Source organism: Barbus barbus (genome assembly GCF_936440315.1).
Source record: "Barbus barbus genome assembly, chromosome: 18".
Lineage (NCBI taxonomy): Eukaryota > Metazoa > Chordata > Actinopteri > Cypriniformes > Cyprinidae > Barbus > Barbus barbus.
In genome coordinates this window covers 8,380,658-8,406,993 of record NC_136746.1, presented here as the reverse complement: position 1 = coordinate 8,406,993, position 26,336 = coordinate 8,380,658, and the positions used below count along the sequence as shown (strand labels likewise).

The 26,336-nt window shown below is 38.3% G+C and overlaps 2 protein-coding genes across 3 annotated transcripts in view; both read left to right on the top strand.

Annotated features, from left to right (window-relative positions):
• The window catches only part of LOC306884461 (tRNA (32-2'-O)-methyltransferase regulator THADA-like), a 93,108-nt gene extending 80,400 nt beyond the window's left edge, over positions 1 to 12,708 (top strand). Inside the window, exons 35-38 of the mRNA XM_079440333.1 lie at positions 534 to 693; positions 800 to 922; positions 10,336 to 10,505; positions 11,505 to 12,708. Of these exons, the coding sequence (XP_079296459.1) occupies positions 534 to 693; positions 800 to 922; positions 10,336 to 10,505; positions 11,505 to 11,810 (759 nt within the window). The 3' untranslated portion in view covers positions 11,811 to 12,708. The remainder of the gene's footprint in view (positions 1 to 533; positions 694 to 799; positions 923 to 10,335; positions 10,506 to 11,504) is intronic.
• Positions 12,709 to 13,387: 679 nt separating this feature from the next.
• LOC306884399 (mRNA decay activator protein ZFP36L2-A-like) lies at positions 13,388 to 16,559 on the top strand. Of its 2 annotated transcripts, none has more exons than XM_079440215.1 (2): positions 13,388 to 13,708; positions 13,839 to 16,559. In XM_079440215.1, the coding sequence occupies exons 1-2, from the start codon at positions 13,616 to 13,618 to the stop codon at positions 14,937 to 14,939; spliced, it is 1,194 nt and encodes a 397-aa protein (XP_079296341.1). In that variant the 5' UTR covers positions 13,388 to 13,615; the 3' UTR covers positions 14,940 to 16,559. The 2 variants fall into 2 exon arrangements, with proteins under 2 accessions (XP_079296341.1, XP_079296342.1); XM_079440216.1 differs by having other exon boundaries at positions 13,430 to 13,708; positions 13,842 to 16,552.
• The last annotated feature ends 9,777 nt before the right edge of the window (positions 16,560 to 26,336 follow it).

Genomic DNA, 26,336 nt, shown 5'->3' with positions numbered 1-26,336 from the left:
ATAATATATTTTTAGTTGTATTATAATGTTATTTTTGCTGGAAATTCAATAAAATATGGTTTATGTTTTAAATGTGGTAACATTTGGATAATAATGTTAATTAAAATTTTCTTCTATTAATTTGGAACTTGATGGGTGCAAACCAATACTTTGCATTACATGAACAACAAATTAATTGATTCATAAGCAAGTGAATGACAAGTTTGGCATCAATGCAAAAAAACAACAACAAAAGACTCAAAACAGTAAAACTAATATTAAAAAATGGATTGTGCCAGTTATGATTAGATTAATCACTTTCTGAATCACAAGCTGTTGCTGTGCAATAATATGTGCACAATAATAACATACATTGAAGTATCTAATAATAGTCATAATATAATACAAACGTACAGCACTATGGTGTATATATCAACTTTCCAAGGCATTACTATTTTATGCATCACTGTACCATGGTATCACCACATAATTTTTTTCCCCTAAGGGACTGATGTTCTTTCAGTAATGTGTGTTTGTGTGTGTGTGTCTTACAGCAGGATCTCAGTGAGGCTGCAGTGGTCTCTCTGAACAGATGGGGGGCGCTGGTCACGCAGGGCTGTGCTGAGGATCAACCTGCAGAAGTCAAACTCACATCAGCAGAGGTGCTGGTGAAGGCCGTCCCCACCTTACTGACTGCGCCAGCCCTGCCTCTGGGTGAGTGGACATCTGTGGACAAGAACACATATGCAGGAATCTGAACTAAAGCTTACTGTGTGTGTGTGTGTGTGTGTGTGTGTGTGTGTGTGTGTGTGTTTTCCAGGTATCACACATACTGTGGCACTATGGAAGAGCCTGTTGACATTATTACAGGATGAAGATCAGGATGTCAGAGACGGAGCAGCTGACTTCACCTGCTACATACCAGCCCATTTACACAACACAGGTACACACACATGCACACACACATTAAAAGAACACTCTGGGTTCAGTGCAAATGAAGCTCTACTGACAGTCTTTGTGCCGTAACATTGAATACCATAGACTAGGGACCCCCCCCCCCCCCCCCCCCTTTTTTTTTTTTTGTCAGCCAAACCATTTTGACCTAAAATATTTACTTGATTTTCACATTTACAGTTGTCTGGTGTTGGTTAATGGTCACATGACATGCAGGTAAACAAATAAAATATTAATTTTATAATATAAACGTTTTGTAGTATTTTAAGTATTTATTTTTGGTGGTTTTTGTTTCAAATTTATTCATTTATGTATGTATTTGCAAGCAAACAAACATTTTATGTGTGTTAGGCTGAAACTAGTATGCTGAAATCACTTACAAAGCTTGTTGTGTGCAAATATTCAGTATATCATTGTCATGATTTGTATCTGATTTTTAAATAATTATTAGCATTATTAGCTTTTCATCAACTCATGAACCCCAGTTTAGGAAATCCTAAAGACACTTATTAAAAACTAAATTATTAAATTATTGTGTGTGTGTGTATATGTATATGTGTGTGCATATACGCATACAGTATATAATATTGTGTTTGTGTGTATGTATATATATATATATATATATGGTTACAGTAGCACAACACAAGTGCACCGGCAATAAACATTAAAATATACACAGTTCATGAAATATAGCCACAATACTTGAACTTTGTAAGTGTTTGCATGAAAACTAGCGTGGTAAAGTCGCTTGCTAACCTGGTCTGTGCAAAGAAATATTCAATATTTCAGTGTCATGGCCACATAAAACCAAGAACACTTGAAAGGGACAGTTTACATGAGCGCAAGCTCACTCATTTACAGGACAGACATCTGTAACACATACCAAAAGTTCCTCAAAGTAGTTTCACCACTTAAAGAATGATTTAGTCACTTTTTACAACTTTAACCAAACTGATTTTGCAACTTCAAATCAATACGAATACAAAGAAAATGCAAGCTGCATATTTTTAAACACTTCCATTGTGAATGCATTACTTTGCAGATTTTTCTAAGGAAAACGTTGTAGGTGTAATTTCTGTGCTTGTATTGAACCCAGAACATTGATTTAAATCAATGGAGACATGGCCTACACAGGACATATACACAGAACAACACTCTCTCAGGAGATCAGATGAGGGAGGTGTTTCTGAGGGATGGGGGGAGGTCAGGTCAGTGTTGTTTACGAGCTCGCCTGACTGAGTGACAGAGGAGAGGCGGTGAACGGCAGCCCTGTGCCTTTGAAATGGAGGTGTGTGGGTCAGCGATGCAGAGAGGAGCAGCACCGCTGTCCCATAAATCAGTCACATCAAAACCACATCATTACCACATTCTCTGACACGCTGATAATCCTGCTTCACATGGGCTAGAAAAACAAGAGCAGGGTGGGGGAAGAGTCTGAGAAAGCCTTGTGCCACAATCCTTTGTGCCTTCTCTTGTCGCCAACCCGGTTATTGGTCAATCACTACATTTTTGTATAATGATCGTTGAACTGTATAATTATTACATTATTGTCTCTCAACTTTCATCAGCCAGTCATTATCACAAAATATTGGGTTTATTTTGTGTTTAGTGAATGGCTAGCTGCAAATGATCCCAAACGACAATGGCATATTTGTACTTTAAAAATTAATTTGTCACTGCGCACAAGTGTATAACTTTATATTTTATAATTTTGTGTATAATTTTATGTATTATATTTAGGCCTGTTGATTTAACATGTTAATTTGGTGCAATTAATTTTGGAATTACATTTATTAATGCATCATATTATATTATATTATATTATAATTTATTACATTATAAAACACTACTGTTCAAAGGTTTGGCGTCAGTAAGGTTTTTTATTTTATTTTTAGGACACTTTAAATTAGAATTAGAAACTTTTACATTGTTGCAGAAGTTTTCCAAAAATTCCAGAAAAAAAAATATATATATCACAGTTTAAATATTAAGCAGAACAACTCTTTTTCAACATTGATAATAATAGGAAATGTTTGCAAATATATGCAAATCAGCAAATTAGAATGATTTCTGTCATGTGATGCTGACAATTCAGCTTTGCATCACAGGAATAAATTACATTTTAAAATATTTTCAAATAGAAGAAAAAGTTATTTTAAATTGTAATAATATATCACAATATTATGGTTTTACTGTATTTTCGATCAAATAAATGCAGCCTTGGTGAACACGAGAGACTATTTTCAAAAACATTTAATTCAAATCTTTCCAGCCCCAACCTTTTGAACTGTACTGTATATGTAAATTGTATCCTAAAATGTTGATGGTGAAAAAATAGTTTATTGGTAGGTTATTTTTCAACAGACTTCTAGATTTAGAAAGAAACTTGACTCTGAGAAAGCTGAAGCAGTTCAGATATATATGAAGAAACTCCATCATGATCTCCCATGCAGTGTAATCACATTTCTGGCTTTGTATTTGGCCCTCTTTCTTTTCGTCCGTCACAGTGAAGTCTTTGTGCAGTACACGAAACCAAATTCAATTACACACTTTTATTCCTCTGCTATCTCAATACAAATTAGGTTGGAAATCAGAACCCCTGGCATCACTTGACAAGGCTTTTAGGAGGGTGAGAGGTACATCTGATAACAGCATTAAGACGGAATAGGACCATATTCTCACGGGGGGAACTCGGGAGTGTTCAAGCATTTCAAATGTAATTACTGTCCCCGAAATGCTCAGCGCTTTTCACTTGCGTTTGCCAGGTTTTTTTCGGGACTGGTTTGCCTCTGTTACAGAGACATAGCCTTGAACAAGTGTAAATATTGGTTGATGAGTAGTTGCTAAGGTGTTGCTTATGCAAGTCTATAGCATTAAAGTGACTTTTTTTTGCCCGTTTTTCCTCTACCAGGCAAAAATCACATTCTGATTGCTTAGAAATAACCTTTAGTCAACAAAACGTGATTTGAGGCATTACTCATGTCAGAAGTTCAAACAGTGTGGGACGCATAGTTTATTGCTTAGGGTTAAAGGTTTGTTTGAATCCCTAAACCAAGAACCATTAATTATGTTGCCTTGGTGTGTTATTGTTGTCGTCATAATGTGAATCACCATAATAATGCTTCTTCTTGTTCCACTACCGAATCACATTTTAACTTGCCATATTTAAATATAAAGCATTATTACTGTTATTACATGTCAATTGCAAAGCTTTTTCCCCCATGTTATATCCAAGTACAACATCAGTTCAACCCTTTTGAAAAACCTTAAACATTTGTTGCTCGCATTACTCCGGTTGGTATTGTTCTTGGCGCATCTGGTTTCGTTTTGAGGATGTTCTCACCAGTCAGCTAGTGTCCAACTCCAGTGTTGTGCGTGTAATGTCTTTAGCAGTAGATGCCCTGTACTCATTCATGTAATGGATTACAAGACGAGGTCTGAACTGATCCGTGGATCATCCATCCGTTAAACCCATAGTGTAGCTCAAAGGTGCTCAATCATTAAAGCAGGGGTCTTTGGCACTAATAGTTTAGGCATATTGGCCCTGTCATTCATTTTAGCTTGTAAGTACATCTTAAACATGTTCTTGAACTAAAATCCTGTTTTCTCCATAAATAAACTGATTTTTAATTATATAAATCATAGAATCTTTCCATGAGCTCTGAGATTGTACAATTTCAACAAATTAATTATTATTATAATTATTTAATTATATGCTGAATTTCTGTACAGAATCTGTATTAGATCCATGGAAAAGAACAACTGTTGGTCTCAGATTATTGAGTACTTTTTAACTTCATATCATAATTTATACATATTCACTATTAAGAGATTTGCCTCAATAAACTCATAATTTGCTGCTTATTAATAGCTAGTAAGGTAGTTGTTAAGTTTAGGTATGGGGTCGGGTTAAAAGATCTAGAACTAAGTCATGCAGAATAAGGCATTAATATATGTCTAATAAGTAATATAAACAGCCGCCAATATGCTAGTAATATGCATGCTAATAAGCAACTAGTTAATAGTGAAAATTGGACCTTAAAATAAAGTGTTACCAAGTTTATAAAGTTGCAATACAACTCTAATACAGCTTTTTGGCCTAGATTATTTATAAGAAATAAAAATTAATAGGATAAATGCTTCCTGACCCAAGGCCTCTGAAAAAATGGGCAGCCACTGTCTATTGACACAGGAAGAATTCTAAGGATTCTGAGTCTTTTTCCCATCAGTCGTAGGGTCATGTGACCGTGTGCCAGGCCTTTTAACCAGCAGACACCTGGGTGATACTGTAACACTCCCGTTAGACAGGTTAGGCTGATGTAAGGGACACTAAAGAACTCTAGCAGACGTCTTAGTTTTGGCATAGATGTGTCAGATGATATCCGACTCCAGCGTTTCACCTGATTCTGCTGGCCTGCTGAATATCCAGGGCCATGATCATAAACGTAAGCTGCACTGAAAACCAAATGTAGGTTTAAGGTATGCAGTTTATGGTCTCTTGCTCTCCCGATAGGAGCTGACAGAGATTGAGATTTTTTTGTCAACCGATAATCAGTTTTAGCTTCTGCTTTTGACAGCTGCAACAGTATAATTCAATATAAAAGATCACAAAAATTGCACAAATATAAGGGTATAATAATAGAATTATTATTTATACCCTTTATATTTGTGCAATTTTGTAAAACTTTTCTATCATTAGTACATAAATTAAAAACTACATTTTTGTCATTTAAATATAATGGAATAAATATTAAGTTGATATTTATATTTATCGGATTGTAGTTTATGGGATTGTCGGTCTATCTAGTTTGTGCGTGTGAGAATGCTTGCATGTGTTTGTGTTTGAGTCTCCTCTAGTTCCTTGGTTCTCATAGATCTCTGAAGGAAGTTAGAGCTGTAAAAGGAGTCTGTTTTCGCACCTTGACACCACTCTCGCCCACACCAACACTTCCTGCCCGCAGACTTCTTGCACCTTGTTCTGGGTGTGTGTCCAAATATGCATGTATGTATGTGAGAGAGCGTGCAATGATGCACATGTGGTCATTCCCACATGCGCTGAAATCTCTCACCACATATAAGCTCTGTGCCTTCGATTTAACATTTGATTTACCTTGATAAGTAAGACTGTGTGTGTATACAGAATTTAAATTTCTGTATGTATTTCTTTCCAAACCTGTATGACTTTCTTCTGTGGAATACAATGTTATCATAGGGCCTCTGAGGACTTGCTGTCATGTGAATACTTTAATGGTGCTTTTTTTTTGTTCTTCTGGAGCTAGGGGAGCGAGTACCCATCCTCATTCACTTTCATTATACTAAGAAAAGCAGTCAAGATTTTCTTTAGAAAGTAATATTTTATGTCCCACTGAAGAAAGTATGTCATACAGGTTTGGAACAATATGAGAGTGAGTAAATGATGACAGAATTTCCATTTTTAGGTTTGTTTAGTCATCTAGTTTATTGGGATAAAGTGGTCAAACCCGCTATGAGACCCCTGTTGCATCATGATAAATAAGGATTTGGAGAGGTCGTCTCATTCATCCAGCCCATCTTCCTGCTCGCCCGCCATCCCTCCCTCCCTCATGCCCGACACCCGACACTTGCCCAGCTGCGCTCGCTCACATCCCAGATTTGCCACACACTAAAGCTCTTCTTGCTCTCATTATTCAGAAAGTTTTTTAATTAGTTCCAGTCCCACGACTCCCACAGATCGATTACGGGAATGAAACTGCCCTCCTCTTCCTTGTGGAATCTCTGCACAACTGTGTACGCCTAGACGCAAACCGGCTGGGCGAAGTGCCCCGGAACAACAACCACCTCACAAACATTTCTGCTGCCAAGATCTAGAAGCTTCTTTACATTAACTTAAAAGGGATAGTTGAGCCAAAAGTCTGTTATTATATACTCGTTCCAAACCTGTCATTTTTTTTTTTTTTTTTCCTTCTTCTGTGGGACCTTAAAGACGATATTTTGAGGAATGTCTCAGTAGCTATGTTTCCATCACCCTTTTTGTATGCGCATTTTGAAGTATCGCATAAGATGAGTGATGAAAATGCCAAATTTCTAATTAATTCGCTAAAAAGTTTTTACGCTCGCTTGAGGTGGTTTAAGTAAGACTTGTGCGAAAAAGGGTTAATGCGAGTAATGGAAGATGGAAACATTATGCCAAATAAATTCCTCCATGCACATCAAAAAAGTTATGTAACTTTGCGTTATGGGACGGCAAAACCTGACCGATCTCGTTCCACAGCATCTGAAATGTTCTGTCTCTCATAAAAGTATTTCTATATTCCTCCCAGAACTGTCTTAAACAACGGCATTCCCAAACAGCAATGACCACATTTATTGTTTTTGTCTGCTCGCTCTGAGGTGTGAGTAATTTACTATACTATATATTCAAATAATATTCAGTGGCTTATATATATATATTAGGGCCGGGACTCGATTAAAAAAATTAATCTAATTAATTAGAGGCTTTGTAATTAATTAATCGAAATTAATCGCATTTTAATCGCATATAAATATTTGACCTGAGAACAATGAGAAGTACGTTTTTTTTATATGGATTTTTAAATTTCCCATCCACAGGGCCAACCAAAGCGGTCTCATCAGCTTCTTTGTCCATGTTCACTGTGGTTTGTTTTTGGCTGTTTCTCAATATGCGTTCTTCAGCGATCTTGCATCCTTGTGTTCTCGTTCTACGTCATCATTAACCGTCAAAGTTCAGTTCCAATTCTCAAGAACGCAAGTACAGAGGATGCATGAAAGTGCCCGGATATGTTCTTGAAACTGAGGATGCATGGAGTGCAGACTTGAGAGAATCGAGCCGCTAGAAATCCCAGAAAACGCTGTGGGTGGCCGGTGTACGGAAGCCTGTAAGCTTTAAAGTCGCTCTCACAAATATGGCTCTTCAAGTTGAAAGTAAACATTTATCGTTTTGTTTTGGTTAATTTTAATAAAGTTATAAGACCCGGAGAAAGTCTGCATTTTTATTGGCATATTAAAATGAATCTTAACAGTAAAACATATAACGCTGTAAAATAAAACAATACAATTATATGAAAGTAATATCTATAATAGTATGAAATGTTTTAATAAGTTATGACATTTTGTAATATTTATTGTTCATTGGTCGCTGCTTATGCTGAGACTATGCGGTCAGTTAAGCAGGAATGCAGTACATCTCAGTTCTCATAAGTGTGCGTTCTGTGTTCTCGCGTCCTTCCGAGTTCGTTCTTCCAAGGAAGCTTGGCAAGACCGGTCTCCACGAGAACGCAAGTCCGTTCTGCCTAGAACGCTAGTTGGTGCTCCAGTATAATCGGTCCGCCGAAACTCATCCAGTGAGAAACGTTCCGCGGTGCAAAAATAAGTGCGATTAAAATGCGTTAAAAAAATTTAACGCGTTATTTTTGTGTAATTAATTAATCTAAATTAACGCGTTAAAGTCCCGGCCCTAATATATATATATATAGTGCTAGTTTATCAGAAAGTGACTCGTTGGATGGAAACGGTGCTTATTCGCAAATGTTTTATTTGCAATATTCCAATTTTGCGCACACGTTAAATTCACAACTTTGGATGGAAACCCAGCTAGTGTGTTTATGTCCACATAATAGAAGCCACTGGTCACCAAAACAGTTTGGTTTCAAGCATTCTTCAAAATATCCACAGAAGAAAAAACATCATACAGGTTTGAAGAACATGAGGGTGAGTCAATGGTGACAGAATTTTAGTTTTTGGGTAAACTATCCCTTTAAGAGCAGAAAGGCCTTGAACACTGCTCCATACGCCGTTAGAAACATAATGGAAATACAGAAGTGGTAAAAGGACAACTTTGTACCTTGTCTACTCATTAAAGGTGCACAATAGTACCTTAGAGTAGTAATATGTACACTTAAGGTGCTACTATGATCGTTAAAGGTACAATAAAGTATCATAAAAAGGGTACTGCACAAGTGACAAGCTGTTGTACTCCCAAAAGTAGTTTTTTTTAATGAGAGTATAAATTTTCAGCCTTTAAATTTGGAAATTATACAGATGCGATATGTTGTATGAATGTTCTGAAACGCATCAAAAGGTTCTCCTTAATGAGTGTTCAAGGCCTTTCTCTGTTTTTGCTGTATTGTATTTGTATTTGTTGTACAGCACTTTGGTGCAACTCTGTTGCTTTTAAACGTGCTATAGAAATAAACTTTGACTTGACTTAAAAATAACTCCGAAAACACTCATTCTTGCAGATGCGAGCAGAACATCCTGTTGAGTAAGCACTGAAGGGATTGTGAAATCATGTTATTGAAGTGCTAAACCACAGAAAAGGGAATGGAAAGAGCTTGAGTTTCCTATTATTTCTTAATGTCTGGGTGCCGGTTATTTGTTCGGCCTTGGATGGCGTCCAGCACCAAAGCCCATGGGGATGAAAAGCACCTCTGACATCAGACTCCGGTAAAGCAAGAGATGGGGCGTCCCAACACATCACAGAGAGAAAGGACCGTGTCACCATCTGAGTCTACACAATCGACATCTTTCCACGTTCTTGTAACGTCTGCCTGTGGCCTTCTACTTAAGTTTGCCTTGGAAAGCCGATCTGTGTAGAGGTTGCTTTCCCAGAGTTCCTTTTGGGGGAGGGGTGAATGGGTGGGCAGCCTTTAAGGTGTTGCTTTACTCTTGTTCTCTCTCTTTTGGTTTTGACTGGCAAGTCCTGGTGACTTTTAAAGTCGCCTTAGTAATTTGCATGTCAGATTCTGGTTAGGAAGGGGGTTGATGGAGGGAAACCGGAGTTCAAAACAAACTGCACCAGATCTCTCACGTTACTGCTTTGATGCATGAACAACTGGGGTCGTTAAAGCCAAAGGGAGGTCAACAGCCGTCCTGAATGGGCGTCAGTGTTGTTGTGTCTTCTTTCACGTACTTGGATATTTTCTCACTTCCCTTATCTCGCGTCTAAATCTATTCTTAGATGCAACTTCCCGACCGTTGAGTCAAAAACGGCCCGTCTCAAATGCCTGCACGCGAGCATATGGCACGTTGTGGTTTCCATTGTGTGCGTTTTGCTTCTGAGGTATAGTTTTGTTTTTCTCAAATGAGTTCCATGCCAGGCGAAGATGGAAACATGCTGTCTAGAGAACAAAAAGAGAGCGAGGCATCAATCTCAGGCTGTTGCTCTACATCCAACGCTCTGGCAAATCTCAGATTGGGAGCAGATTGCATTGTGGCAAAGCACCACCTCCATTGCCTCAACCCAGTAATGCCTTGGAGACGAAAGAAACCAGACTAAGATTGACGTGGCTCATTAAATTGATCTATTTAAACTTTCCATACATGTGTTCCAGAATCATTCGTTTCGCTGAATTCTGTTACATCAGGGAATATTTGTCAGACTTCTGTGTTCTGCTGCATTTCTAGGTGTTTCTATGGGTGCCGTCTCTCCTCCGGTTGCCCTGGATATGGGGGTGGGTCTTTTGTGCCAGCTGTTCCAGATGTGGGGCCAGGTGGCTGCTGGAATGGTGAACCTGATACAATGGCTCCTGGGAGATGAACAATCGGATACAAGGCGTGAAGAGTCACTTGACTTGGTAAGGAGCACTTTTGCTTTTTTCTTGTGTAACTTTTTTTTAATGCATCACTGATTTTGCTCATGTTTGGGAGCTTTTTTAAACTTTGGCACTAAATTCGTCCCTCGTTTGTTCTGCGGCCACAAATGACATCAGAATCATGACACAAAAATTTGGCAAATTATTGTGGAGAGGTGTGCTATTACTATTCAAAACTCTGAAATGTTTAGGTTTCACATAGCGGGTGATAAAATTGTGTGGAAAACCCCATAGACTAAAAAAGTCTTTGTTGAAGAGTTACAAGGTGAATCACAACATTACAAACTTTGATTTGAAGCTAAAAAATTTATTTAAGAATTGGATTCTTAACAGCTTCAATGAGGAAAGGTCTACAAATCCCATAAAGCACTGAGAATGACTTAATAGAAGCAATATATTTAGTTTATTGAAAATTATGTTTTAATAAACAAATATTAATATACAAAGTAGTTTAAGAGCATATGGAGACTGACTCAAGTATGTCATAACAGATGCTAAAGTATTCTTTTGTGAATTGCTTGTCGCAGTTCACTGATTGGTGGATATTTTTCTGCAGAATCATGGGTAATGTAGTTTTTCCACCAGGAATTCCTCTATTCAATATGATCATTTTAAAAATAAGGGACTGGCGGCTTCAACAAAAGCATATACCATTGATTTACAACCTCACTGCTCAAAGTGATTTTGTCTTTAAAGGTGAATGTTACAGTTTAAAATCTATAAATTGGATTTTTAGTTCTAGAATCCAACTGTTGCACTTTATATGACCTGTCTATTAAAATAGGCCACTAAGCATTCACTTATTAACACCCTAGAAATCCCCCAGAACACCCTACTGCATATCAAAGAACTAAAAATCACTCAAAACACTGCATAGCAATTCCCTGGAAGCACCCATCGTCTCCATTGTCGATGCCCTGCTCACTTTGTTTTCAGAAAATCTAGTTTAAATAGGTTCTTCTTATTGTCTTGTTTTTCCAGGATGAGGAGTTCCTCTTTGAGAAGGGAGATCTTAATCTGTGGGCAGAGCCTTTGTTATGGGCACGAATGTTGCACAGACATCTCTCTTCCCTCCTAAGAGTGACACATTCACCTGATGTAAGCTCCGCAGAACTGGACCGACTATCAGCCATCGCAAAGAGCAATGCCCTGGCAGCTCAGAGTTCGATGAAAGCCCTCCCTGCACTGCCCCAGTTTTCAGCCACCATCGAGTATGCCAAGATATCGCTGCTGAAAGAGAGAACATCACTCGTTCAGAATCTTCTAGATGCACTTAGATCTTCTTAGATGACTGTGAAAGATGGAGAAAGTGAAAGGGGTCATGCATTATGAACCTATTTTAATCTCACCGTGGTTTTCCTGTTTAAGAGCTGAATTGCATGCAGGCATAACCACAAGCTTTTTTAATTCAAATAAAGTTTATTACGTTCATTTAACTGTGGGATTACGTTTGTACAGTAATGTGTGTTTGCGATACTGAGAATGAGAGAGGTTTTATTCTCCTCAGCTGTGTTTTCAATATCACACCTTGTGGTATTTGAGCAAGCTGTTGTATTTTTAATGCATAGCTTAACTGTTTTTAGTTAAAGAAATTGTTTGGTTGCTCCTCCTGTGTATGTTATGCAATCTGAGCAAAACCGTCTGGTGTCCGTTTGCTAAGTAGACAGCTGGGCTGCCTGCAGGGGCTGTAGTAGCAATGTTCCCTATTTTACTGTAAAATGATGTAATGCTTTGGAATGTCAGCAGCCTATTCCACACACACACACACACACACACACACTCACAGGGTTGGTAAAATAATACATACCGTTCTCCTCAAGAGGATCAGGAGGGGTTTTTTTCATTTATGTATAAATGTGCTTCACTGAAACCATAAAAAAGGAATTGTAATACAAGAGTACTGCTGAGATATGCAATGGGAACTGAAAGAGGAAAAAAGAGGGAATGTGAAGTGAAATATATTTTCGGCCTGTTATATTTTGTGCCTGTAGGTGGCGCTCAAGCCCTTTTTTTCGACGATAGGCGTTGAGACCGTTAGGGGGCAGTATTGTATCGTTTTTATTAGAGTTTCTTGAAGGATTTGATTTTTACTTTGTTGCAACTTGTTGAAACTTTTAGGTTTCGTATGTCTGTATTTTCTAAATTAATGACACAATGCAAAAAATAATAAATAATGAAATATTGCTTTTTTGTGTTTTTTTTTTATGCATTTCCAGGCTAAAATGCACTTTATTTATACAGGGAAAGATAATCAGAGGAAAAGGTAACATGCAGATAAGTATCATAGTTTCTCACTCTGTGTATCAGATTTGGCACAACTTCAAAGTGTGGCCTCTCGGTCTCGATTATGCAATCGAACTCCCAGTGACCAGTCTCGAGCCGCCGCATGAATCTCCTGCACGCCAAGTGTCAATACCGTGCGTGTCTGCATGATATAACATATATATATATATATATATATACACACACACACACACACACACACACACACACACACACACACACACACACACACACACACACACACACACACACACACACACACTAGTTAGTCAGTTGATCAAAACCTTTGATCAAGGTTGTCCTAAAACCTAAATGCTTGAAAATATATTATGTATTAGTATTTCTATATTATTTTGAAGTATTTATTGACTTTTCTTGAATTGGAAATGTATGTTGATTGCACTGAGTTCATCTTGTAAGTTGTTCAGTGTTGGAGAGGTGCTGTGAGTGAGTGAGTGAGTACGCCGCAGGAGGGGTGCAGAAAGCGACCAATCAGCTCCACAGTCCCGGCGACACTTGAAAAAACAGGGCGTAACTTTGAGGCAACTTTCACAGTGAGTGCCGCCTCCTCTTTACGCGCTGTCCTCAAGCATATATGTGCGGGAGAGTAAAACAGGCTCTTTACTGTTCTGGCTCGGCACTGCGCGGTGGGAGAAGACTGACAACACAACGAGGAACTCAGCCTTCCCTCTCTTGAGTTTCAGAGCACTTCTGAGACTAGCCTTTTTTGTTCCGTATCTTTTGCACAAACTCTAAGCCAGTAGCAAACTAAAAGCCTTCGCATCCAAAGGCTCCAGGTCGGTCCTCAAATGAGAGATAATCTGCGACTGTCTTCTTCTGAAGAAACAGAAATGTCTGCGACCATCCTGTCCGCTTTCTACGACATCGACATGCTGTACAAGGTACTTTGCTTCTTATCTTTGCTGGAACTTTACTAAGTTAACGCACGGCACAAACGAGTGCATAAATAGTTTTGCAACTACTTTGCATTGATTGTAACTGTGTTTCTCCTCTTTCCTCCTCTCTGCATAGCAGGAGAAGAGCCTCAACATGAACGCCATTCACATTAACAGCATGCTGGATAAGAAAGCAGTCGGGGCCCCGGTAACAACCTCCAGCAGCAGCACCAACAACTGCAACTCGTACGCGTCAGGATTCTTCCGTCGAAACTCCACCAGCAACATGGAGTCCATGACAAACGGCAACAAGTACCCCGCCAGCTCCTACAGCAGCATGAAGGAGAACGCCATCATGAACAAGGAGAACAAGTTCCGCGACCGCGCCTACAGCGAGAGCGCCCAGCAGCTGCAGCAGAAGCCGGGCTCGCAGATCAACTCCACCCGCTACAAGACGGAGCTCTGCAGGCCCTTCGAGGAAAACGGCGCTTGCAAGTACGGCGAGAAGTGCCAGTTTGCGCACGGCTACCACGAGCTGAGAAGCCTGTCTCGCCACCCCAAGTACAAAACCGAGCCCTGTCGCACTTTCCACACCATCGGCTTCTGCCCATACGGTCCGCGGTGCCACTTCATCCACAACGCCGACGAGCGCAGACCGGCGCCGAGCAACGCCAACAGCGTGCAGGGAGAGTCCGCCAAGCCCGCTCGGTGCGAGCCGGTGAGCGGCTACGGACAGCAGCACCAGCACCGACCGAAACTCCACCACAGCCTCAGCTTCTCGGGTTTCTCCAGCCACCACCACCACCACCACCACGGACTCGACTCGCCCCTCCTCGAGAGCCCCACGTCGCGCACTCCGCCTCCCTCCAGCGGCTCCTCCTTCGCCGCGAGCTTCTACGAAGACGCTCGGTGCCTCGGAAACAGTGCCTTCTCTTTCACCGGCCAAGACCTCAAAGCCCTGCTCGCGCCGCTGGCCGTGCACACGCAAAACGGTTATTACGCAAACCTTCAGGTCAACATGGGGGACGGCCTCAGCCACTTGCAGTCCCTCCAGCGCCTGTCAGAGTCGCCGGTGTTCGACTCGCCCCCCAGCCCGCCTGACAGCATCTCTGACCGGGAGAGCTACGCCAGCGGCTCGCTCAGCTCCTCCGGAAGTCTCAGCGGCTCTGAGTCTCCCAGTCTGGACGGCGGAAGGCGTTTGCCAATCTTCAGCAGGCTGTCGATTTCCGATGATTAATCCGCTTTTGTTGTCGTAGTGGACTCGATAGCGGAGGAGTCTCCCGTAGACTTTAATATCGAGGGAGATGGATTTGTTCGACATGGCATTAGTCTGTTTGAACTGCTTTGAAGGCATTCCACCGGTGCAGTTTGTTGCATTCTCCTGGTCTTTTTGGACCACTTACTTTCCAGATTTTTGTACAAAAGACTTGTGAACGTGAAAGACAGAGCGGTTTCAGATTTTCCTTCATCCTTGCCAAGAATATGCCTTGACGAAAAGTATACTAGTTTTCAAAGTATGTGCATTCATTCCAAAAGTGTATCCAGTTTCGCGGCGCCACCCAGTGGTTTGGTTGGTTTGTGCAGTTTGAAGCTCTCTCGTTTGGCTTGTTGGGAAATCGCTGCTGATGGTTGAATATATCTTTTTTTTATTTTTTAGCTGATACAAGTGATTACATAGCAGTGCTTAACTGGCTATGAACTATTTAACTTATTTATTTTATCTTGTGAAAAGTATAGGCTACATTGTTAATTATGTCCATACTGTATTTATCGAGTATGATGAAGCAATAGATCTATATTCTTTTATGTTTAAATTATGATCGCCATTATTAATCTACATAAAGTGGAGTGTATGTTCTTTTCACAGTAATATATATTTTTGTTTGGTCTCTTTTTGTAACTCTTTATTTTATTGTAAATGAGTAAAAAAAAAAAATCTTAATTTAAGAGATTGTGATATTTATTTCATTAATTTTGTTTCCTTGTTTACGTTCATTAAAAAAACAGTGTGTGATTTGCTGTTTGTTGGGATGTTACTTTTCAGAAGGTTTTTGTCAGTTTGGAGTCCCTTTAGGTTTGTCTGTAGAAGGTATAAACTGGTTGGCAGAGGACCGTCCGAACATGTACTAGCCTTACATTTTCATAGAAATCAGATTTCAAAGATCCCAAGTAAATCGATTAACCAAAAAGTATTTTATTTAATTTTTTTTTTTTATAAGTATATATCTATACAATGCACGGCAGCCACGTGCGTGAGAATGTAGCAGACCAGAGCCCCAGTATTACTGCCTAGTGCCTGTGGGGATTCACCATCTTACATTGCCTTATGATTAACCAAATAAAGTATTTTCATACATGTTATTGTTTTACAACAAGAGGAAATGAATGTAGTTTGTAATTTAAACTTCTTGGAAGGTTGTTACCACTTATCAAAGGAGAGAAATAGAGACTTGGAGCAACAATCTGAGTTGTATTTTTCTATTACTCCCTATTCCTTGCATTGTTTTGCCTTTTTGTTTGTTCTCTTGCTTTCCTATGATATGGTAATGGTCTGAATCTTCCAAACTTGCTGGACGGGGAAGAGTTTGAACACATTTAGTTTGTACATAGTAGGTACAGGGGATTCGCACTATGTACCTTTTTGACTACTTTATCAGAAGTAAAGCTTTTTGAATGTAATAAAAAATACAAAAAGAACAGGATTTGTAACACATTTGTTTTTCGGGGAGTCAGTTCACTACAAATTGCGTGTGAGACTGTTAACTTTGTACTGTATATTTTTGTAGTTCTCCCAATAAAATAATTTTGAAAAAAAACAAAACAAACGTTGGAATGTAGTCCATGTGGTTTTCATTGCAAAAAAAAAAAAAAAAAAAACGAGCTGTTTTGCAACATGCTTATGCATTAGCTCTTAAAGTCACACACACACACAAGCCACCTTTTCTATTGTAGTTTTTCCCTGAAAACAATCTCTCTCTCGATTCGCATGAACCCTGACGGCTTCTGCATGCTGAGGTTGAGTCTAACCGCAGTGGTCTGCATTCTGTCTGCATGTTTAGCTGCCTTTGAAAGGCGTTATAGGGGTTGCCCCAACCTGGTAGTTTTGTTTTCTATGGCTGACTAAGACTGAACTCATCTGTATGCAGTGTCAAAACCTGCTCGGTGCATATAAATGCATATTTCAAACAATACATGATTCATGACAGTTCGCTTGCTTTGGTTATATGATAGCACTTGCATAACACAGCCTTCTCTAAAATAAACAGAAGAAAATGAGCGTTCACTCAAGAAAGGATGAGAACGTTTAGCACACTGCCATTCACATATTGCTCACCATTCATAAATGACCATGATTCACATGTGGCTCAGACTTCTGCCTGTTGTACACAACAGATACTGCAGGGCATTCAGGCAACCTTGACTCGGTTTAGTCATTCAAAGCTGTTTGTTTTTGCCAGCGTTTTAAAGCACTGTAGTGACTTTGATAAAAGCTATCACCACCATTGAAGTCATATATAAAATAAGGAAGAATGATAACAGCGGGGAAATATTTATATAGCCCCACTCTGTTTATGATAAAGTATTTATCAAGAACCACGGCGAGCAGATCAGTGCCAAATGGGCCGTGATGTATTTCTTTAGTGCGGTAACATTTGTCCGTCAGGAATGTGTTGTAAATCTGTATGCCGTGTCTTATATGTGTGAATGCAAACGCTTGAGTGTGCATGTTTGTGTGTCAGCGTGGTCAATGGCCCTGGAGCTCCTACAATGACAGGAAATGCTCTGACTTCTGATTATGGCAGGAAAGACCCGGTTCCTCACCGCCTCCCATTTCCAGCCTCTCTCCTGCTGGTTTTGTCATCTTTATTGGCATCGTCAGTCAAGCCTTCTGAAAGTTTCTATTTGTGCTGCACTGTGTTTGACAGGAATTGCTGGTTAAGGGGGTGCCAGATTCATGAAACACTGCTGTCGTGTCCAGTAAATCTATCTATCTATCTATCTATCTATCTATCTATCTATCTATCTATCTATCTATCTATCTATCTATCTATCTATCTATCTATCTATCTATACAGTGCTGGATAGATTGATTCCAAATTACATGACAAAAATTCTAGTCAGTAACATAATTCATTACATTATGTATTGAAGGCAATATAATCTGACTACTTTTTGATTACTTTTAGATTACTTTTTTAGATTACTAACCTGTTTATCACATTGATTTAAATAGGATAATCTGTCTATCTGTTTACGACAGACAGACAGACAGACCGATCGATCGATAGATAATCATGCACAAGCTTTACAGTTTATTTCATGCTGTAGTTGTGTCGTTGGTTTTGAGGTGTAAATCAGTGTCCAGAAAATCCCCTGATGAAGAAAAAAGACTTCAAAGAAATCCTGCTGGCTCTGCATGAGAGATGCAGCTTGGCCCTCAATCTTAACTATTTCACTAAATTGCAAATATTTACTCATAATGTGCGGGAGGTCACTGTTTACAGGCCGACAGATGGTGGACTGGCGACGACAATATCCATAAAGGGCAGGATAAGTCCAGTAGAGTGTTTCCCTGCTGGAGTCAGGCACTGCTCAGTTTCCTGATGTCACACATTATAATACTGCTAATATCACTATAAGAGAAACAGGTTGATCTACACATGTGAGTTGTGTTTACACGTTACTGTTGCTAGTAATGGGTGATGAGGAGGAGTGGGAACATTTTTTTGGTCCCCGTGAGTTTATAAATCGTACAGAATGATTTTTTTTTTTTTTTGAGGGACAGGTTTAGGGTAAATAGATAAAACAGTTTGTACAGAATAATAACCTTTATGTATTGTGTGTGTGTGTGTGTGTGTGTGTGTGTGTGCGCGCTCGCCTGCTCCTTTGTACTGGATAATTATAATGTAAATGACGGGTGTAGCTTTATCAGTTATGTTTCTCACTCTAAGAATGGACTGATCTAAATAAGCCTGAGATCAAGGGAGGAAGAAGAACTAGGTTATCCATGCCAAAAAAGTATAGAAAACTCATATAGAGGCATCAAAAAGTGTGTTTGGATACTGAAGCCACAATAAAAATGTACACTATTGGTTAAAAATAATTACTTTGTTTAATGCTTTTAAAAGTAGTCTCTTTTGCTCACCAAAGCTGTATTTATTTGAAATACTGTAAAAATAGTATTGTTCTAAAATATTATTACAGTTTATTTATATATATGTTAAAATGTAATTTATTCCTGTGATGAAAGCTGAATTTTTCCAGACTTCAGTATCACATGAACCTTCAGAAATCATTCTAATATGATGATTTGATTATTATATTTTTCTTCGAGGAATAGAAAGTTCAAAAGAACAGCTTTTGTTTGGAAATAGAAATCTTTTTGTCACTTTTTAGCAATTTAATGTGTCCATGCTGAATAAAAATGTTAAATTCTTAATAATGTTAATAAATGCAGTGTATTACGGGCTTCAAAACAACATAAGGCAGCACAACTTTTTTTCAACACTGATACTAATCAGAAATGTTTCTTGAGCAGCAAATCAGAATATTAGAATGATTTCTGAAGGATCATGTGACACTGAAGACTTCAGTAATGATGCTGGAAATTCAACTTTGCATCACAGCAATAAATTGCATTTTAAATATGTATTCAAATACAGAAGTTCTTTAAAATTGTAATAATATTTTACAATATTGCTGTTTTTACTGTTTTTGATTAGATGAATGAATGAATGATTGAATGAATGATGGTTTTAAATGACAAAAATGTGTAAAATACAGACAAAAAGTTCTATGAAACATTAGGGTTGTTAAACATTAGTAGATCAGATTGATGGTTAATGCAGTTCTCTACACCTGTGGTTATTCTGCTGGACACTTGTGTGAACTTGAGGAGAAGCGACTTTATACATCCACTAAAAATCATCAAAACACCAGTTGATGAAAAGTCATCTGTATTTGTTTACTCTTGCCACGTGCTTTAATATTTAATTCAGTGGCATTTACTGAATGTACTTACAATACTGAATTTACAAATACTTTCTGGGACACTTTTTCTAAAGCATTTTGATTACTTAAAATCACATTTGATATATATATATATAAAAAATCCAGTAATTCCCCTGTAAACCGGATATCTCCCTTGTTGTTTGGCCAGGCTTCCCCACCATTACTCCTCATTGTCTTGAGTTTACATTTGCCGGTCAAGATGTTCCTGCTGAGGTCGAGACGAACAGACCCTAAACAAATGTGAATAGAGCTCCAAAATAGACCAAATACCATTCAGGTTTTTCTTTGTTTTGAGGCTATGCTCCTTGTGCTCCAAGGCTACATGGAACCCTTATTTGTGCTTCAAATGGACAGTAAGAAAGACATGAGTATTTACTTAACTTATATTGCTTTATTCTCACACACAAACTAATAGGTTGGACCTGCTTTGCCCTATGGACCATGTGCGGTGGCTGTGAAGTATTACAATGTATGTATTGTATAGTTGTTTTGTTAGACTGGGTGGAGTTCAGCTTTGTGATAAGGAAGTACTCAAGCCGTAATAAAAGATGTGACAACTGTGTGTTGTGATCCTGAGAAACGTACTGTACAGCATCACATTCATGTATGAATCACAGGCCATATGAATCACAGTTAGGTGTTAGCATAGTCACAGTTATATTGTTACGATTTCAATATCAATGTGTTGTTTTCAAATACTAACTTTATTATTTTATGAAGTTTATGCTTTGAGATTGTCAGACGGAAATTGAAACATTTGTCATGCACGTTTCCCGAGCAAGATTGTTTATTAAATATCAAGAATTGACACTTGTGAAAACCAAGTGTGCTTAGTCATATTGAAAGTGCACTTGTTGTATATTTCAAATCTTAAAAGTACATAAAAACTGTACTTGCAGATAATATTAATGAACTAAAAAGATACTTATGTGTACATGACGAGAGTAGACTTTCACGGCTATGTTTCTTATCACACTTAAAGGGATAGTTCCCTCAAAAATGAAAATTCTGTCATGATTTACTCACCCGCATGTTGTTCCAAATGTGTATGTGTTTCTTTCTTTTGTTGAGCACAAAAGAAGATATTTTGAAGAATGTTGGTAACCAAAAAGCTGACGGTAGCCATTGACTTACATAGTAATTTCCCATACTATGGAAGTCAATGGCTACCGTCAGCTGCTACCAACATCCTTCAAAATATCTTCTTTTGTGTTTATCAGAGGGAAAAAAATTATACAGGTTTGGAACAACTTGTCGGTGGGTAAATCATGACAGAATTTGTGGTGAACTATCTCTTTAAGTACAGTTTTAAGAAGTAATTTCCAATGCACTTAATTGCAATTGAATCATTATAGATGTGAAATTACAAATATATTTAAATACATGACATACGAGGTTCAATAGAAATTATATTAAGGTATATTTTAGTTTAGCAGATGCTTGACAATACACTCGGCATACACTTTAACCGTATTTCAAAGTCAGTGGAAGTGATTATGAAATTAGGTATAAAGATCTGTTTAAGCCCTTAAACTATAATACATTTTCATTGCAATATTGCAATAACCATGCATTTAAGTCTCTGAAAACATTACATTCCGTTTGCACAAGTATATATTTTTAGTATATTATTTCTATAATAAGTACTTTTTAAATGTATGCTAACGTGTACTTTTCACAAGGATAGTACTCTCAGCTAAACACATTTTACACTGTTTAAAAGATAACAGTAGAGAGTCCAGCAGATTTTGTCACAAAATCAATACAGAAAAAAATGAAAGATTAAGATTCTGTACGGCCAGGCGATCAGTGCAAATCTGAATTGAGTAACATTGACTTATGTAAACTATTTACAATATCAAAACAGTAAATTTTATGACCAGAAATGTGGAAAACATTCTTCAGTGTGGTGGTCTAATAGTTTGCAAGTAAACACGCACTCCCACTCTTTGCTCTGTACATACACAAATTCAGTGGATCGTAAAATCAAGCAGCTTACACTTGTAAGTAGAAGCCTTATTTGAAAGACGTTTAATTGGCGCACGCACTCCAGCAATTTCTTGGCAGTGTGACGTGGATAACTGTACTCATTTGCGTTATTACTGAGTAAACATTTTACAACCCTTGAGATCTGTTGGTTTATGATGGAGGTGCATCTATGTGTGTGTGTATGAATATGTGTTTATGGACCACAAAGTAATTGCACGTAATCATCCAAAATGTTTACACTGTACCGATACTGTAGCTACGCTGAAAGCTTGTGAGCTTGGTCATTATCTGCTGTGTTATTGGTGACATTGGTTTGCAGCTGGCAAGAGCGTCACTCTGGAACATTTGTGAGAAAGAAGGACAAGGTCTTCAGGTTTCAATGTGTATATGTGGGAAGTTAAAGAGGTCAGAGGTGAGCTCTTTACGGATATTAGGTGAAGTTGAGTCTGAGGGGAAAGTAGGGTGGAGGACACCAAAGCGGAAGGTGCTGTGAAGGTGGTGTGTTTGGTCATGTTGAGATTTCATATCGACCGCTTTTCAGACAAAGGCTGCGTTGATAAGGTCTCTGAGGGAAATGAGTGCTGGAAATGAGTGTTTGTGCACATCAGGATGTTTATTATCCCTCTCTTTTCCCTTTTTCTCTCTTTCTTTCCCCACACTGGTTTTTCAAAGTCTTGTTTGTTTTTGAGATTGATGCTTAAAAATCATCGGCCACACTTTATTTTAAATTCCTTTTCTCACTATTAACTATTAATAATGCCTTTTGCCTCAGTAAATTCCTAATTACTGCTTATTAATATTTATTAAGGTAGTTTTTAAAGGGTTAGTTCACCCAAAAATGAAAATTTGCCTGTTTACTCACCCTCAAGCCATCCTAGGTGTATATGACGTTCTTCTTCCAAACGAATCAAATCGGAGTTATATTAAAAATTGTCCTGGCTCTTCTAAGCTCTATCATTGCAGTGGGTGGGTGTTTCTGTTCAACTGTCCAAAACACGTCAAATAAAGTGCACGCATCCATAATAAAATGTGCATCACACGGCTCCGGGGGGGAGAATAAAGGCCTCCTGTAGCGATTCCATGCATTTTTGTAAGAAAAATATCCATATTTCAAACATAATAAACACTTTTCACTCACTTCTGCTGACTGTCGTACGTGAAAGGTGTTCTGGCGGATGACATAGGATGTCGGCGTTGCGTGATTAGTGACGAACGTGGAGAGAGAACAAAACAAAACGCCGGTCATGAATTAGAAGTACAAACCAAGGATTTGTAAAGAAAAATACAGAGCCGTGTGAGGCATGTTTTTTTATGGAGGCGCATGCTTTATTTAACGTGTTTTGGAATGTTAAACACCATGAGAAACACCCACCCACTGCAATAAAAATGCTTGGAATAGCCAATTTCTGATATAACTTCGATTGGATTCGTCTGAAAGAAGAAAGTCATATGGCTTGAGGGTAAAACACTGGCTAATTTTCATTTTTGGGTGAACTATACCTTTAAGTTTAGGTGTTGGGTAGGATTAGAGATGTAGAATATGGTCATGCAGAATATGTGCTTTATAAGTACTAATAAACAGCCAATATGATAATAATATGCACGTCAATAAGCAGCTGTTACCAAATAATTTTCTTACCTTTATGTTGTTCCAACCTGCATGACTTTTGTTCTTTTGTAGAACACAGAAGGGAACTTTTGACATGCAATTCCATGTCTTCTGAAGCCATCTAATAGTTTGTGATGAACAAACTGAAATTTAAGAAATTACTAAATTAAAGTTGGCAGGTAATGAGAGATGCAGAGCTCTCTGATTTGTGAACAAATTTATATTTTGGGATTTTAGGAATTTAGGTGATCCCAATTTATTTTAGGTGTCCTTACTATGTACTTACATTTAAATTAATCATTTGATACAATGCACTTATTGTGTACTTATATTTTTAAACATGCCTGCATTATACTGTTGACACATCCCTTAAACCTTCACCCACCCTTAAACCTACTCAAACCTGTCCCTAAACGGGGGAAGTCGTGGCCTAATGGTTAGAGAGTTGGACTCGTAATCGAAAGGTTGTGGGTTCGAGTCCCCGGCCGGCAGGGATTGTAGGTGGGGGGAGTGAATGTACAGCGCTCTCTCCATCTTCAATACCACGACTGAGGTGAGACCCTTGAGCAAGGCACCGAACCCCCAACTGCTCCCCGGGCGCCGCTGCACACTGCTCCGGGTGTATGTTCACTGTGTGTGTGTGTGTGTGTGTGTTCACTACTCACTGCTGTGTGTGTGCACTTGGATGGGTTAAACGCAGAGCACCAATTTCGAGTATGGGTCACCATACTTGACAATACGTCACGACTTTACTTACTTTACTTTAAACTTACCCGTATCCCACCTCAATAGCAGCAAAAGTGATTTGCAATACAATATGAACCCAATAAGTAAATTGTACTTTTTTAAAGTACTCTTGTACTTGTGTAAGTACACAATAGTTAAGGCACCTAATATTAAGTGGGACCTTTAGGTAATACTTTAGATTAGGGAACACTATTAACAAGTTGTTATTAAGTAGCATGCATATCGGCTGTTTATTAGTACTTATAAAACACATGTGAATGCCTTATTCTGCATGACCATATTCTAGATCCCTTAACCCTATCCCATACCTGAACATAACTACTACAACAGCTATTTTACTAACTATCAATAAACAGCAAATTAAGAGTTTTGTGAGTATTGTTCCCTAATCTACAGTATTATCGGTATTTTCAATTAATCAGTTAATCCAGTTCACAAAACAGGTCTTAAATGTTCTAACACTCTGACTCAACGATCCAGTCATAGCCGTTAATAGGTCATTTTAGATTATCAGTGAATAATCTCATTTTCATGCTGCTCCTCACAGAAAGCTATAATATGATTTTAGAAGCCTATTGCGCATGAATCATGATAACTATGATTATGTCTTTCAAAGCTTCAGTTCAAAGCAAAATTGTATGGAAAATTTTGTTCTTATTCTTTCTTCAGAAGCAAGATGGTTCCTTGATGGTTCATGTGCATACTGTACATCTACAAGTACATCTACAAGTTGTTGTGCAATGACTGTTCAGTTCTAAAAAATGCTTTTGAAGCGGGGGTTGGGACGCTGCCCTCTGCCGATATTGCCCTTGAGAGCCTAGATCGTACCCTTAAACAGACCCTGAGCCAAAGAGATTTACACCACGAAAGGGATCCTATTGGAAGAATGTCTTTAAATAAACTATGTCCTATCTCCATGCACACTACACGATCTTGCTCACGCCCACTCAAACACGCCACAAATAAACTTCTATCTGCCAGTCCACACACACACACACCTCATGTACTGACACAGAAACAGCCTGAAACTAATCCGGCAATCGTACACATACCCGCAGACACACATGGAAAGCACAAACAGTCACTGTCAGCTAGCTGTGCTATTTGGATTTGTCATGCAGCCATAGCATAACAGGTCCATATCTTAATACGACTTTAACAGAACATAGCGGATTCATACTAGTATGCATTCATTACTGTGTTTAGAAATAGCTCAAGTAAACATGTACTGATATGTACTAACACTTATGTTTTGGCTATATGCAGTTGGTTCATTGCATTCAGTTATTGAGGTTAAAGTTCTGTTCACATCAACGCAAATGCTTGGCCCAAAAATTCATTCCAATTTGTCTGTTTAGACCAATGGGAAAAAATGACAGATGCACTTTCTGATACTAGGTGGTGAAGTTTTTTTTTTTGTATTTGCGATGGTGTTTATCAAATTACAAGAAATACAACAGGATAGACAGAAGAGAGATGGTACTACATTTGAATACGAAGAAGTTACTTCGCGACTGTTAAAAGACTATGTTCTATATAGTTTGAATGTGTGTTGGTCGAATTAAATCCAGACAAACAGCCAATCTGTCATGTAGGCCTTGCGATGTGACAATTGTGTCGCTTCACTGCCATTCACAGATCCTCTCCTGTAGCCTCAGGATGTAGTAAAGTCTCCATTGGATGTGCACTTCTCAACTTTTAGACTACTGTTTTATGCATACTGTGCATTTAGGACTCTTTTCACTCACAGCTTTTTGCCTAGTATATAACAGGAAAGAAGGCATATTTTAACATAGAGATAGCTTAATGTGACAGCAACGGCTTAGAACAAAACAAATGTGTCACACTGACAGCATGCAAATGTTTGTGTTCATCTGAAGAGATGCATTAACATCCGTTCATTCAAGTTTAAATGGTTTCCAAATATTCGTCTTGGTGTGAACAGGCCTTAACCATGTGCAGGCTTTAAGAGAGGATCCAAAGTAAGGGTAACAAACATACTAGATAGTCTCTAAAAATGCTGTCAAAAATGTTATATATGAGTTCTTGTATGCATATCTTGTATACAACCAAATATATATATATATATATACATATGTGTGTGTAAATATGAATGGGCTTGTATATACACCCTTATTCTTACTATTAACTGTATTCTTAATACATCTTAGTATTTGTTTGTAAGTTATAATAAACATTTTTGATACTCTGATGAGTCTAATAGTCACATACTTCTAAAAAATGGAATGAGTAACAGATCTTGTTTTCTGTATTGTG